This window comes from Myotis yumanensis, unplaced genomic scaffold (assembly GCF_028538775.1).
Source record: "Myotis yumanensis isolate MYYU_CA2020_CCGP unplaced genomic scaffold, mMyoYum1.0.hap1 SCAF_8, whole genome shotgun sequence".
In the NCBI taxonomy this organism is placed as follows: Eukaryota; Metazoa; Chordata; class Mammalia; order Chiroptera; family Vespertilionidae; genus Myotis; species Myotis yumanensis.
Window position 1 is genome coordinate 29,086,559 of NW_027223759.1, and position 13,702 is coordinate 29,100,260.

Here is a 13,702-nt window from a genome sequence, read left to right on the forward strand (position 1 = left end):
TATTGTCGATTATACTGTCATCTCTGAGTCTTAATGCAATATATGTTCCCCAGCCTTTTTCACCATGGGGGAAAAGAATAGGACACGTCATTGCATCTAATGTAGGAAACAGATACTGATTTGTTTCATTTTAGTGGCGTTCGGATTATTGGGATCTGGTTTACAATGAATGAGCAAGTCCCTTTCAAAAGGAGGTCCTCCATCTTCGTTTCTGAATATGACGGCAACTTCGGTTACACGGGGATAATTATATCTCCCCGGATCACTATTATGATCATATTTAATTCCCATTGTTACTTCCATGGGACGTCGCCTTCCTCTTTCAGCTTCAGAATGTCAACAAAAACAACCAAATTCATGATCAACAATGACAGATAGAAACACATGCGTGCAATTGGCGCCAGCGAGATAGATAGATAGATAGATAGATAGATAGATAATCATGCATGGATGAGTAAACTTAGCCTTATATATATATAGAACAATCTTGCTTAATTAGACCGGCTTTCTGATGTAGCTAAACCTTTTCTAGCCCAGTGAAGCACCCCAACTTCTCTTTCAGGCAATTGTCAGCAACACAGCAGTAAATATCAACACGAAGCACATTATTATTGTAGATCACGCAGGGAGAACAAAGGGTAAAGTATTTAACTGCAACAGTGTTTGACTATATTCTGTGCAGTGAGAAAACCTGAAGTCATTTTCAAGGTCCACCATTTCTGACTTTTCAGGCGGGTCAAGTTTCTAAGCTTTCTAAATCTGTTTTCCAGCTAATGAAAACAGGATTCCACCAAGTATCCTATCTACCTACTCCAGGACTTCTGTGAGGATCAAATAAGATGAGGCATGGGAAAACGCTTCACAGACATTTGGTTACAGTGTAAAGTGTTTCCACCTGAGGCTAGCCGTCGCTAGTGAGAGGAAGCCAGGTGTTGATTTCCCCAACCCCTTCTCTACCTGCTCCTTCTCTCCTGACAGGTTCCTTCTTCCCAGCAGCTTCAATTCTAACCTTCACGTAGAAGACTTCAACTCTCAATCTCCAGCGATAGCCTCCCTCCCGAATGAGGTTCAGCTCTTCATAGACATCTGAGTGCCCCCACCCTTGTCACAGACAGCTGTTCTTTCCAACTCAGTATATTCCTGTTAATAATACTTCCCAACTTGAATCCCTGATATCAGTCACTTTTGACTCTGCCTTCTATTTCCGCTATTTTCCTGACATTCAATCATGTCTGGAAAAGCTACCTTCACAGTGTCCCTAGGACCCATTGTCCTGCTTTCTGCAGCCAGTCCCAGTTGATTTTTTGTAACATATTTTTATTGATTTCAGAGAGGAAGGGAGAAAAAGAGAGATGAAACATCAATGATGACAGAGGATCATTGATCAGCTGCCTCCTGCACGCCCCCTACTGGGGATCAAGCCCACAACCCCGGCATGTGCCCTAACCAGGAATCGAACTGTGACCTCCTGGTTCTTAGGTTGATGCTCAACCACTGAGCCATACCAACTGGGCTCTCCCAGTTGATTTTGACCCTCTGTTTTCACCACCAAAAGCTACTCCACAGTTTTCACCATATTATAAACTACTGTCATAACTGCCTTCTAGCTAAACCCCTTCACACAGTATGTAACCCCCTTTACAGCTAGCTCCTACCTTCTGTATTTTTCTAATTTTCCATGGCTTATTTATTGAAATCTACTGCTCCAGCCAAATTGCTCTATTATTTGGAAACACGTGCACTCTCCCTCCTACATCATTGCTCTTACCACTGCTCTCACCCTGTATAGGCATACCTAGTCTTCAGTTCAAGGCCAAGTTCAGAGTATACCTCAAGTCTAAAGCCTCAACTTTCCCCTTGGTGATTATTCTTCTCTTCTGAATTCATAGAGCCCTAAATTAACTATATAGTTCATTTGATACTTAATATATGCTCCTTTATCTTCTCATTTACCATCTCATGTGCAACATCATCTCCAAATTATATCTAACAAGAGAAAAAATTATTTATTATAGGAATGTGTAGAATCTTCCTCTTATTTCAGCTTCTAAGGGGAGTTCCCAGGCAAGTTCCTGGTAGTGGAAAACCCAGGTAATGGACAAGACAGAGAGAAAAACTGAAAACAAACAACAGAGGGGCTACACTGATATACCGACTAATGAGTTGAAAGAGCAGTAAGAGAAAGAAAGAAAATGCCTTAAAGGCTGTTGGGCTGAGATTTGGGGGAGGAGATGATGACAGTGGAAGAGAGAATTTCCCAAAGTGCCAAGCACATAGTTTCTTAATACTAGTGAGGAGGAGGTAAGATTGACAAGACTTTAAGGCATAATAGGAATGCATCTATCCCACTCTTATTCATGTTCCCTCAAAAAGATGAATAAAGATTTCAAGAGTGTTAATTCATTATTCAGCTACTAGACTGTATTTATTTAAATGTGACTTCATGAACAAGACAGTCGTGGGACATGATTTATCTCGGTTACATAATGAGTATGTCCTGTCTGCCTGAAGGTGGAGATCTCTCAAAGCCAAGACTTTTGACCTTTTATTCCTGTGTGCCCCTAGTACTTAGCCTAGTGTCCTACACAGAGCCATTAATCAATAAATGTTTATTGATAATAAACAGGGATGTAGAGAGATGACCAAGAGCTTATTTTATTAACACGGTAGCATTCCAGAGGCTGTCATTTGTTATTAGTGATGTAGCCAAACAGTCTTTGTCAGTATATTTATTTAAGGATATTTCCATTTGTCTACCAAGCAAATATCACTTTTGCAGGTCAAACTCACAATTACAGCATTAAAACAGGACAGCCAGGAGAGTGTCACTGACTGATTAAGGGAGCATGTGAACACCAAAAATATCCTGGCATTCAAACCCAAAATGTCAGAGAAAGCATCAGGCAGGAGAAGGCAAGAGAGTCTTTTTGAAATGCAATCCTAATTATTTATATTCTTCACCCAAAACCACAATTTCTTCCTGATGACATGCCCTACTTTGGTCCAGTTACTTGCTGCTTTGAGTTTTTTACCCAAAATCTTTAAGAAAAGCAATCACAACTACCAAGACTTTGTGTCAAAATCAAATGATCATCTCGAAAGCCTCCCTGATAGGTTACCAAAAAACTCGTCCATTCTGGAAAATCCTTTGCCCCATCCTCCTGGAATATATCTGACCCCATAAAAAGTCTCTGATAAATGCAACTTAAATATCTACCTTCAGGATATTGAAGTGGGGAAACAAAAGGATCTATGAGAAGGAGAGGTCGTCTCTAGAACACAAATGTTCTTTTGCAGAACATTAAGTGGGAGAAATGTCACTAAAGCATGACCAATCTTGGGGACCTTGAGAGCAACAGACACTTGCCCATATGCCACCCTCTCTCATCATTTTACAATTGTGCTGATGTGCAAAATGCAATGATATGATAAACCATTCTATTCACCATGACTCTAAACGCCATAGTGTGATGCAACCACTTTAAATATCTTTTGTTTAAAGAGACTTGAACTGTCCTTTTTCTGGAGACTGTTAATCACAGTCTTGAGGGGCTCCCTACAAGTTTCGGACTGTTAAGTTGCTAAGAGGTGTATGCAAATTTCCAATTGAATTTGGTTAACAGCACCTAGCTTAAAGTCCATGGAAGGGGAGCAATGTGCACTGTCAAAGATAAACTGGTTGTCACAGGTGAAAACTGAAAAAAAGTTAAGAACAATTTGGAAATTTGTGTCAAATTTGTCATTAAAATATATGAACCTTTTGATTCAGTAAATTCCACATCTAGGAATTTAACCCAAATAAATCATCATTATAGATACAACGATAAGGTTATAATAATGTTTGAAATTCTGTCTGAAGAGGCAAAAAAAAAAAAAAAAAGGAAGGACCTAATTGTTTAACAACAGCATATTGAATATAGTACATTGATTCAATGGAACACTACACAATTGTTGAGAAGAGTACTATGGGTTTATATTTATTAATGCAAAAGAATGTCAGTGATACATTAAATGAAAAAAGAAAATAACCAGACAGTGCACAAATGTGTTCTCCATTCAAAAAAGTGTATCATTTATATTATAGAGTAAATTTTAAAATTACCTTCTAGTAAAAAAAAACCATAGTTCTGGGGTTTATATATTTAGCCCTGAGGATCAATCAACTTCTCTCTCTCTCCTCTATTTCATTCTCCTTCCTTACCTCCCCTCTCTCTCCTTTCCTCTGCCCCACCCTTAGAAAGAAGAAAGAGAAAAGATGCTATTGAGGAGCAGAAATTTGGCTGTAAAAAAAACAATTAAAGAAATTATTTTCTTAGTTGAAATCTATACTGAAAAGCTTTCAGCAAACTGGCAAAGCCCTGGGAAGGTTTGTTCTAAGTTAAAAGAAGCAGGAAAAGTTTTAAAGAAATATTCCAATCAAATTCTGTAGATAACATGGGTTGAAATTCACTAGTATTGGTTAAGTAATAAGGTATTTCTTTCCAGAGCTAACAATATTCCCAGCCAGTGTAGCTAAGTGGTTGAGAATTGACCCATGAACCAGGAAGTCACAGTTTGATTCCCAGTAAGGGCACATGCCCAGATTGCAGGCTCGATCCCCAGTAGGGGTGTGCAGGAGGCAGCCAATTGATGATTCTCTCTCATCATTAATGTTTCTATCTCTCTCTCTCCCTCTCTTTTCTTCTCTCTGAAATCAATAAAACATATTTTTTAAAAAGCAGCTAACAATAAATTCTTTTAAATGTCAAAATAATTTTCCTTATCATTTCACTTTTCCATATCAATCTATAAGCAAAATGTGCCATCTTTATCCTATATAATAAAATGGTAATATGCAAATTGACCTCACACAAGATGGCCACCCCTATGTGGTCAAAGATGGCCACCACAATATAGCCAGCAGGGGAGGGCAGTTGTGGGCGATCAGGCCAGCAGGGAAGGGCAGTTAGGGGCAACCAGGACAGCAGAGGAGGGCAGTTGGGGGCGACTGAGCCTGCAGGGGAAAGAGGGTAGTTGGGGGGAACCAGGCCTGCACAGAGGGCAGCAAGGGGCGACCAGGCTGGGAGGGTGAGGAGGGCAGTTGGGGGGAAAACAGGCCTGCAGGGGAGGGCAGTTGGAGGCAACTGGGCTGGCAAGGAAGGGCAGTTTGGGGTGACTGGGTTGGCAAGGGAGGGCAGTTGGGGCAACCAGGCCAGAAGGGGAGGGCAGTTGGGGGCAACTGGGATGGCAGGGGAGCAGTTAGGCGTCAATCATGCTGGCAGGGGAGTGGTTAGGAGTGATCAAGCAGGCAGGCGAGCGGTTGGGAGCCAGCAGTCCTGGATTGTGAGAGGGATGTCTGAGGGGTCCCAGATTGGAAAGGGTGCAGGCTGGACTGAGGGACATCCCCTTCCTGTACATGAATTTCATACATTGGGCCTCTAGTTTTTTTTAAATAAAGGGCAGAGAGGGAGAAAACAAGAAAATGAGGCAGAATGGTGAGGGAGAGAGAATTTATAATTATAAAGACATACCTTGAGTTTGCTTCTCAAAACCAAGCAAACCCCTTTAACCAATGAATCAGGCACAATTTCCAGGAGAACTGCCTGCCACCTTTTCGTTCTCTTAAATTATGAAACTGGTGCTCAAATCTACAGAAGCACCTTAGTAACTTACACTCATGGACGCCGACTAATTTTACTCTATATGTTTGTCCTTTACTTCTAAAGAACTAATCGACAAATACTATTGATTAGTTCCTAGGATTTGCACAAATTATGGTGTGTGAAAGAATGACCTGAGTAGCTTGTAAAAGATTCTGCTGGATCTGATAGACCAGCAACCCATCTTTCTACGAAGCCTAATTCCAAGGACTACCTTGAAGGGTAGGTAAAACATTTCATTCATCTTGGCTCACCCGCCCCAGCTCAATCGCAGCCTGAGCAACCAACACTCAGTGAGACCCAGCTCAGTTTAGACTGTCAACTATAGGGACCAGGTGTGTCCGTAATGGAATCCATCTTTCTTATCAATGCTTAATTTATCACCACAATTAATAGGAACCAATAAATAAATGATGCTGACAATGACAATATTTAGAAAGACAGGAGTAAAATCGTAAAGTACAAGGCAAACTAATTTTAAAATCCTAATATACATTACCAATAATAAAAGATCCCAAGAAGAATGATTCTGATTGCTAATAATATAGAAATGTGGTTTCAATTTAAGTAAAATTTAATTTAATAGAAATCTTCCTACTAGGCAAATGTGAGCTATAAGAATGTTATCTACATTATGCTGTTCAGGGCAGCCTTGTCCTTCCTCGGCTTTTGTTCTCTCCCAACTATTACTTTTTATTTGAACATTTCCAACTCTTGTTTCCTCTATTGCAGGGAGTTCAATACACCATATTCAACTGTGGTTTTAAGATGATCAGTAAAGGTGAAACATTTGCATTTTTTGTTCAAGCTTAAGCTTTTGGCAAAGATGTTAATGTTTCTATAGCTGGTAGCAATTCCAAACTTTCTTTGACTATTTTACCCCTGACCTCTGAGTAAGATATCTTAAAGGACAAAATGCAAAATGTAGCATTCCCAAAAGAATGATGGAAAGTTTCTTTCTTTCCTTTTCTTTTCTTTTTAATTTGACCCTCTAAAATACTTTTAATGTAATAAAAGGAAAGAAAGTTTAAATGTCACAGAGGTGGGTTGTGAAACTCTACAAAGAATTCTAAAGATTGACATTTGCAGCTGGAAATTTTCTTCACGTGGCATTTACTGAGCAGGTAACCGTTACTTATGAACAGAATTTAATCACTCAGGTAGCTACCATGTGGCCACCATGGTAGAAGGACCTGTGATATGGTCGCTTCTCTCAAATCTTACAGTCTAATTAAAGATGTAAAATCAGCACACACAAAAACACACAAAAAGAGCATAGGGAACATTCGGAAGCTAAGTTGTGTGATGCTGGCTGTAAATGGGTTATCAGGGAGAAGTGTAGCTTACACAGCTGTTAAAGCAAAGGTTTATAGAAGACTTGTAAGAAGGGGAAGGAGTCAGAGCTGGGGGAAATGATGCCAGCTGTGCAGAGAAGAACAAACAGGAAACCTGCAGGGCTGAGGTTGAGTGAGCATCGAGGAATGGTGACCAGCAATCTCGACCACCAGGTTCAGAGGCAGGGACAATGTAGGCCCGCTCCGGGCTGGCGTCAGTCTGTAAAAGCTGGCCATGGTCCAAAGCAGAAGTCCTAGGGGTGTCATGAAGACCCAAACCAGCTCAGCCTTATTACCTCAAGGAAAGGAAACTCTTCCCTTCATTGTACCTGCTAAAGTACCGTTTTGTTCTTCTCTGCTTCTCTGGAGAAGAAAATAAAGAGAATGCACTGCTTTATAAATTATTTTGCATGACAAGAATCTGTTTAAACTAATAACTTAGAATCAAGGAAATTTCAAGCACTCAGCGGCTCCCCGGAGGCACCCAAGAGGCATGCACAGACTAGGGATGTCTCTAATCCAGGTAAGACATCAGCTACAAAGACCAGGAAGTCACTGATTTCTGGAGGTGGGTGGCTAATTTAGTAGCTATAATCCTGAAGAAGTGATCCCAGGTCCTAAAGGATGTTCCTATGGGTTGCACCACTCACTCTTTTGATCTAAGGTATTAAGAGCCGTTTTAGTGGGTCATAAATGGTCTGGACTACACATAAAAATGCACTTACTTTTACAATATAAATGAGACGTAAAAGTGTACTAAAAACTATAAGGAAAAAAATGGTATAAGTGTCATGAAAGTAAGATAAAACAGTGGGTTGTGAGCAAGAGAACAGGATAAGGTAAGAGAGAGAGACAGATACAAGCAGCTAGACTAGTGGTCGGCAAACCGCGGCTCACGAGCCACATTCGGCTCTTTGGCCCCTTGAGTGTGGCTCTTCCACAAAATTCCATGTGCAGGCATGTATGTACAGTGCAATTGAAACTTCTTGGCCTGTGTGCAGAAGTTGGTTTTCGGCCTGGGCGAGTCTACTTTGAAGAAGTGGCGTTATAAGAAGTGGGGGTACATTCGCTAAGGTTGACCCCTCAGATTGAGGACATTTTTAGCAAAGGCCAGCTTAGGAGTACCCTAATTAAGTTAATAATAATGTACCTACCTATATAGTTTAAGTTTAAAAAATTTGGCTCTCAAAAGAAATTTCAATCGTTGTACTGTTGATATTTGGCTCTGTTGACTAATGAGTTTGCCAACCACTGAGCTAGACCATGAAAAATGAAGGGAGAGAGGAACAGGCTGGATCACGGTGAAAATCATTTCAAAGAAGAAAAAAGAGATAAAATATCAGACTGAGGTAGCAACCAATAAGGACCATAAAAGAGAAAAGTGTGAAAGGAAAAATGGAGCATTTCTGAGCAAGTAGGCAGGTGGGCAGTGTGGGTAAAGCAGACATCCCCACTTGGGTTTGCTGATCAAATGGAGAACCAGCCATGAGAACGGTCCAGGGTCATCTGTGTGTTTTTGTAAAAACTTTTAAGAGTTTAAGGATAGCTGAGAATCCATGTAAGGCAGCATCTTTGGCTGGCAGTTTTCCTCCTAAACCACTCCAAATGCAGAGAGTTTGTTGAGGCGTTGAAGAGGAATCGATTTGGGGGTTAGAGGCATGGGAATGATGGGGTGAGGCAGGGTGAGGGTCCAGGTTGGGATGGGACAGGCAGCAGGTGACAGAGCAGAGGTCCACCATGTAGATGTGAGGGGAAATATGCCTAAGGGCAGGTGATAAGAGGACTCCAATGGGGCTTTCGCCCCAAGGAAATGGGGACCTCCAACAGCTTCTAACCAGAGGCCACACACCAGAGGGCTGGTTTTTCCTTCACCCTGAGATCATCCATCACAGCAGTGTTTCCAAGCAACCACAGGTTTTAAAAAATTTTCCTTTACCAAGACAAGCAGGCTACAACTGTGTTTCATGGAAAGGCAACAGGACAATGAATCTTTCTTATTTGAAAATACAAACTATTGAGCCACTGAGTCACTCGGGGAGCTAACAAGCACCTAGAATGCCTCCCATGGAGCAGACAATGCTAAACAAAGGTTAATTTTGTTATTTACCTCCAAAACTCTGCATAAAGCAAATGACATATCTGGAAGAGACAGGTTTAGGAAAAAGAAGGACTAATTAAGGAGAAAGCAGAAGAGTTAAAATGGATGCACAGAAAAAAAAAAGAGCCAGATGCTTGGTAAAATGTTTTATCACCTCTTTCTTTCTATGAAACTGTAAGTATTCATAAGGCAGTGATCATGAAGGAAAGCTAAAAACATTAAGTGTCGTAGCACTGAAAGAGGTCAAATGTAAGTATACTGTCATCGTCTGGACTGAGTAGAAGTTTAACATTAGGATCTCAGCAACAAACTTTAAAAAGCAATATTTGTGTAAAGCTGGTGACAGCAGCCAAAGACACAGAAGGGACTCCTCTGCTCTGTTGCACAGAAACATTCAAATACTTTGGTCTTCAGGTATGTACATGGAATCTATTGACAGTAAGGGGCTGGGGGAGAGAGGAGACAGTTGTTCCTGAAAGTGAATTCACAGTTATTTCCAAAGAGGAGCAGTAGTGACTGAACACAGCAGCACAACGCTAGGGCATCCCCTGCGGCGTGGAAGCTTTCTCCCACTGCCCTCACATCGATTTGTTCATCTGTCAGATGAATGCCTTTGTCCTCTTCAAAGTAGTCTTTTGGCTCTTCACTGAAATGTATTCATGTTACAGAGCCCTGTGTTGTAAAAATGAATTATTTTTAAGAAGTTGCTTTATATAAAAAAAAAAAGTTAAACAGAAAGAGCATTAAACACATGTCAATGGAGTAAGCACAGGGCTTCCACAATGATTACAAAAGAGAAATCTTGCTTCTTTAAGATGAAAAGATTCTGTAAGAAGCAGCAGCTGGCCATGTGTGGGTGTGAGGCAATTTGCCACTGTGAGAAACCTGGCCGCTCTGCCTCGGAAAGAGCCGTGCACACTGTCTGCTACCTTTACAGAGAATCACACTACAGACTGTGAGCTCTGTCCAAGCCACATCAAACACTCAGAAAGCTCTAGTTAAGGAAACGTAAAAGATATCAGATCACAAATTTGCAAAATGGAAAATAATGGGTTAGAGAAAGAAAGGTTGTTACTCAGAATCACTGTCTTCTCATCCTAAAGTGTAATTTTTGAGAATGTAGTGTAATTTAGTGATTAACATTTCACATATATTATCACTATATCAAAGTACATTTTTTTAAATTACTCCTCAAAGAACAACACATTTCAAAGATATGAAAGAAATTACTCCTCAAAGAACAACACATTTCAAAGATATTTTTCCCCATGAAATCTGTTGTTAGCAAATGAATTCAATGCCTCCAGTTGCCCACAATCCTTGGAGAAAGCCGCCAGAAGAGCTGGGAATCAGAAGCTGATATTCAGAGCACTGAGCACCGAAGGTCACACCCCTGAGACCCTTTGGCCAGGGCTGGGATATAGTCTCAGGAATCCAGGGCCCACGCGCCTCCCACATTGAGCCACCTTGGAAATAATACCTTCAACAGCAATTTTGATTATAAGCAGAACCTCACCTAAAATGAAGGGAACAGTGTTGGTGGCTAGAATACAGATTATCCTGGAAAACTCCTTGTACACAGTCTCTACACACCAAACTGAGACACGGTGCTGGGTGGGAGGTTTCCATAACTCACCGATGAAGTGGTTGGGCCCCAAGGCGAGCATCTCCTCCAAGAGGACCAGGCCCCCGGGAGCCTGGAGGAGGGTCACGCTCCGGCCGTCGATGAGGGAGCACTGCTGAAATCCCGTGGCCGTGACCTTCCACAGCAAAATCAGCGAGGCCGTAGCATCTTGCCGAATTCTGAAAACAGGAGCGGTGTAAATGGGAGTCCCATCCAGAAAAACTCACCACAGAACCAGTTCATCAGATTAAAAATAAACATAGAGACGACGTGTACATCCACAGAGGTATGGGGACATGGATGAAACCATCTTATAAACAAGCACCCACTTTGTGCCCACCCATGGCTGTCATTTCCCACGTTTGTTAGAAATGTCTGCCTCCTACTTGATCAAAAATAGACCACAAAATCACTAACAGGTAACTCACCTTTGGGTCACAGTTTTCATCAATAATAAAGAAGTATGTTGAGTTCTTTTTAGAGACAATGCCTTCCATTTCCACACAATAGAAAGGGTCCTGCTGGAATGCATCCAAACAGCCACCTGAGGTGTGCTATTAAAATGAGCACCACCCAGGCTTCAGGTCTCCCCTGGCTTTTTCTTGTTTTCAGGATAAAACCCAAAGAATGAGATGCCATGGATGCTAATCAACCTCAGCCTCAGTTTTCCTCTCAAATCTGTCACCTCTTTCCTTGCAACTCAGCGATCAGACAACAGGACTGCTGTCTCTTCCCCAAGTAGGTCCCGGCCCAGCTCCCAGCCTTCACCTCCTCCTCCACCTGGGAGGTGAGTCATCTTCAAGGCTTAGCCCCCACATCCCCTCTTCTCTGAGACCTTCTCTGACCACCTTCCTGCCACCTTTTCTTCCCTGGGTTTCTACCTGGGGGAGAAGAGCTGCCCCTCCCCGGCACAGAGCCCACCTCGCAGCAGGGTGCTCAGGAAAGGGCTGATGAATGACTGAAGTCATGAATAACGCCAAGTGCGAGGGGTCAGTAACCCTCACAAGAGAATTCAGGGCACCCAGAGATCAGTCAGCCCTCAGGCCTGGGTCAGACTCTGCTATTCTGCCCAGCTTTTCAGCCTAAGAGAGTCTTGGTTTGTTGGGGGGCGGGGGAAGCATTTAAAAGGAGAGAAAATTAGAACTATTCGAAAAGGTTTATGAAAGTAAGATAACATGACCTAGACCAACGGGTTTCAACCAGCATGCCGCAAGAATTTTTAAAACATGCAATACCTGACTATTTAATAAGGGGCCCTGACTTCTTTTCCCTTAGACTGTCAAGTAAAAGAGTGACAACAGTCAACACAACAACAGCCATCCAGTGTGAGTGAATTAAAATTATACCTTTTTATTTTTTTGTCCAATTGACAAAAAATATATTTTGTTGGTGTGTTGAAGATCGTTAGTGATTAGTTTATAAGTGCCATAAGATGAAAAAGGTTGAAAATCGCTGTTAGAGAAGAAAGGGCTGGGGGATGGTTTCATAAATTAATGAACCTTATTTCCCTAAAACCAGCTCAGGCCCATGAGGGTTTCCTCTGTATTAAAAGCAATGAAACACTTAGGACCGGGGTCCCCCTGCTGGTAGAACTCAAAGCTGCCTCAGAGCCACACCTTTCCCGCTCAGGGGACTTCTTCCCTGTGCCCAGAGTTCACTGCCCTTCCTGGCTCTTCCCCTTCCTTCCCGACCAGACTGGGTCAAGGCTGGGGGGAGGGGGTGCAGGGGCAATGTAACAAAGCCCCTCTTCCAAAGAGTTCTCAGGGACTATTGTAGAGAAACAAAGCCCCTCTTCCAAAGAGTTCTCAGGGACTATTGTAGAGAAGATAGGTGGGCAGAACAGCCCTGGATAAATGGGAGAGGTCTGCATGCCCGCTGCTCCCTTAAAAGGAGGTTAAGCAGGGCCACGGGTCCCTCACTCTTCTAAAGTCCCTGGAGACTGGACAGCGAAGGACCATTGGTTGCATGGGAGTGGTAGGGTAGAGAGGGGTGGTAGTTAATAGCAACAGAGAAGGTCAGGGAGCAGGAATTGTCAGACAGGACTAGGACCCTCTAACCCAGCTCACCCTCAGCCCCCAGCAAGGCACAGCACCTGGCACCCTGCAGGTACTCAGCGAACCTGCTTCCCTGTGCCTGGCCCCCACCCCCACCGGTGACAGTGGGCAGCACCTAATCTGAAAGAGCTCAAGTTTAAAACAAAACAAAAATGCTCTCTTCTGGGCTGTTTGTTTTAAAAGAGAATATTATAATGTTCAGATTTTAAATTTGGGGTAAATTATGCATAATAGTTTAACCAATGGTCCATTAAAATCTTAAGAGGTCAAAGAATTTTGGAAGCGAAAATCATCTGGGAAGTGAAGAGTCTGGCCATGGACCTTACCTAAGGCCTCGGGGTTTCTCATCTCACACCTGACTCATCCAGACCAGTCCCACAAGTCGGTGTCTCCATCCCTGCAGGTAACTCACTCTACAGTCTTCCCTGAAACAAACAGCACCCACGTCTACACATGAATCTCCATGCATAATTCTCACTGGATGGACCATTTACAGACCGGTAACATGGAGAGACACAGCCTCACAGCCAGTCACAGTACCAGCCTTAACCGTTTTTCGCTGAGAATTTCCTTACTTGACTGAGGCGTTCTGTGGCACTTCAAAGGACACCAGCCGGCCACCTGCAGAGCTGTTGGAACTGGCATTCCCACAGGCAATATCGGGGATCACCTGGGAAAAAGAACAAAGAGGTTGGGGTTCACAGCACAAGATGATGCTATAAAGCAGTGGTTCTCAACCTTCCTAATGCCGCGACCCTTTAATACAGTTCCTCATGTTGTGATGACCCCCAACCATAAAATTATTTTCGTTGCTACTTCATAACTGTAATTTTGCTACTGTTATGAATCGCAATGTAAATATCTGATATGCAGGATGTATTTTCATTGTTACAAATTGAACATAATTAAAGCAGAGTGATTAATCACAAAAACAATATGTAATTATATATGTG

General features: G+C 42.3%; 1 protein-coding gene across 1 annotated transcript in view; it reads right to left on the minus strand.

The window, feature by feature from the left end:
* The window catches only part of DNER (delta/notch like EGF repeat containing), a 232,127-nt gene that overhangs the window by 122,387 nt on the left and 96,038 nt on the right, over nucleotides 1–13,702 (minus strand). Inside the window, exons 3-4 of the mRNA XM_070422316.1 lie at nucleotides 13,325–13,419; nucleotides 10,708–10,874 (exon numbers count right to left, since the gene is read on the minus strand). Coding sequence (XP_070278417.1) covers nucleotides 10,708–10,874; nucleotides 13,325–13,419 — 262 coding nt within the window. The remainder of the gene's footprint in view (nucleotides 1–10,707; nucleotides 10,875–13,324; nucleotides 13,420–13,702) is intronic.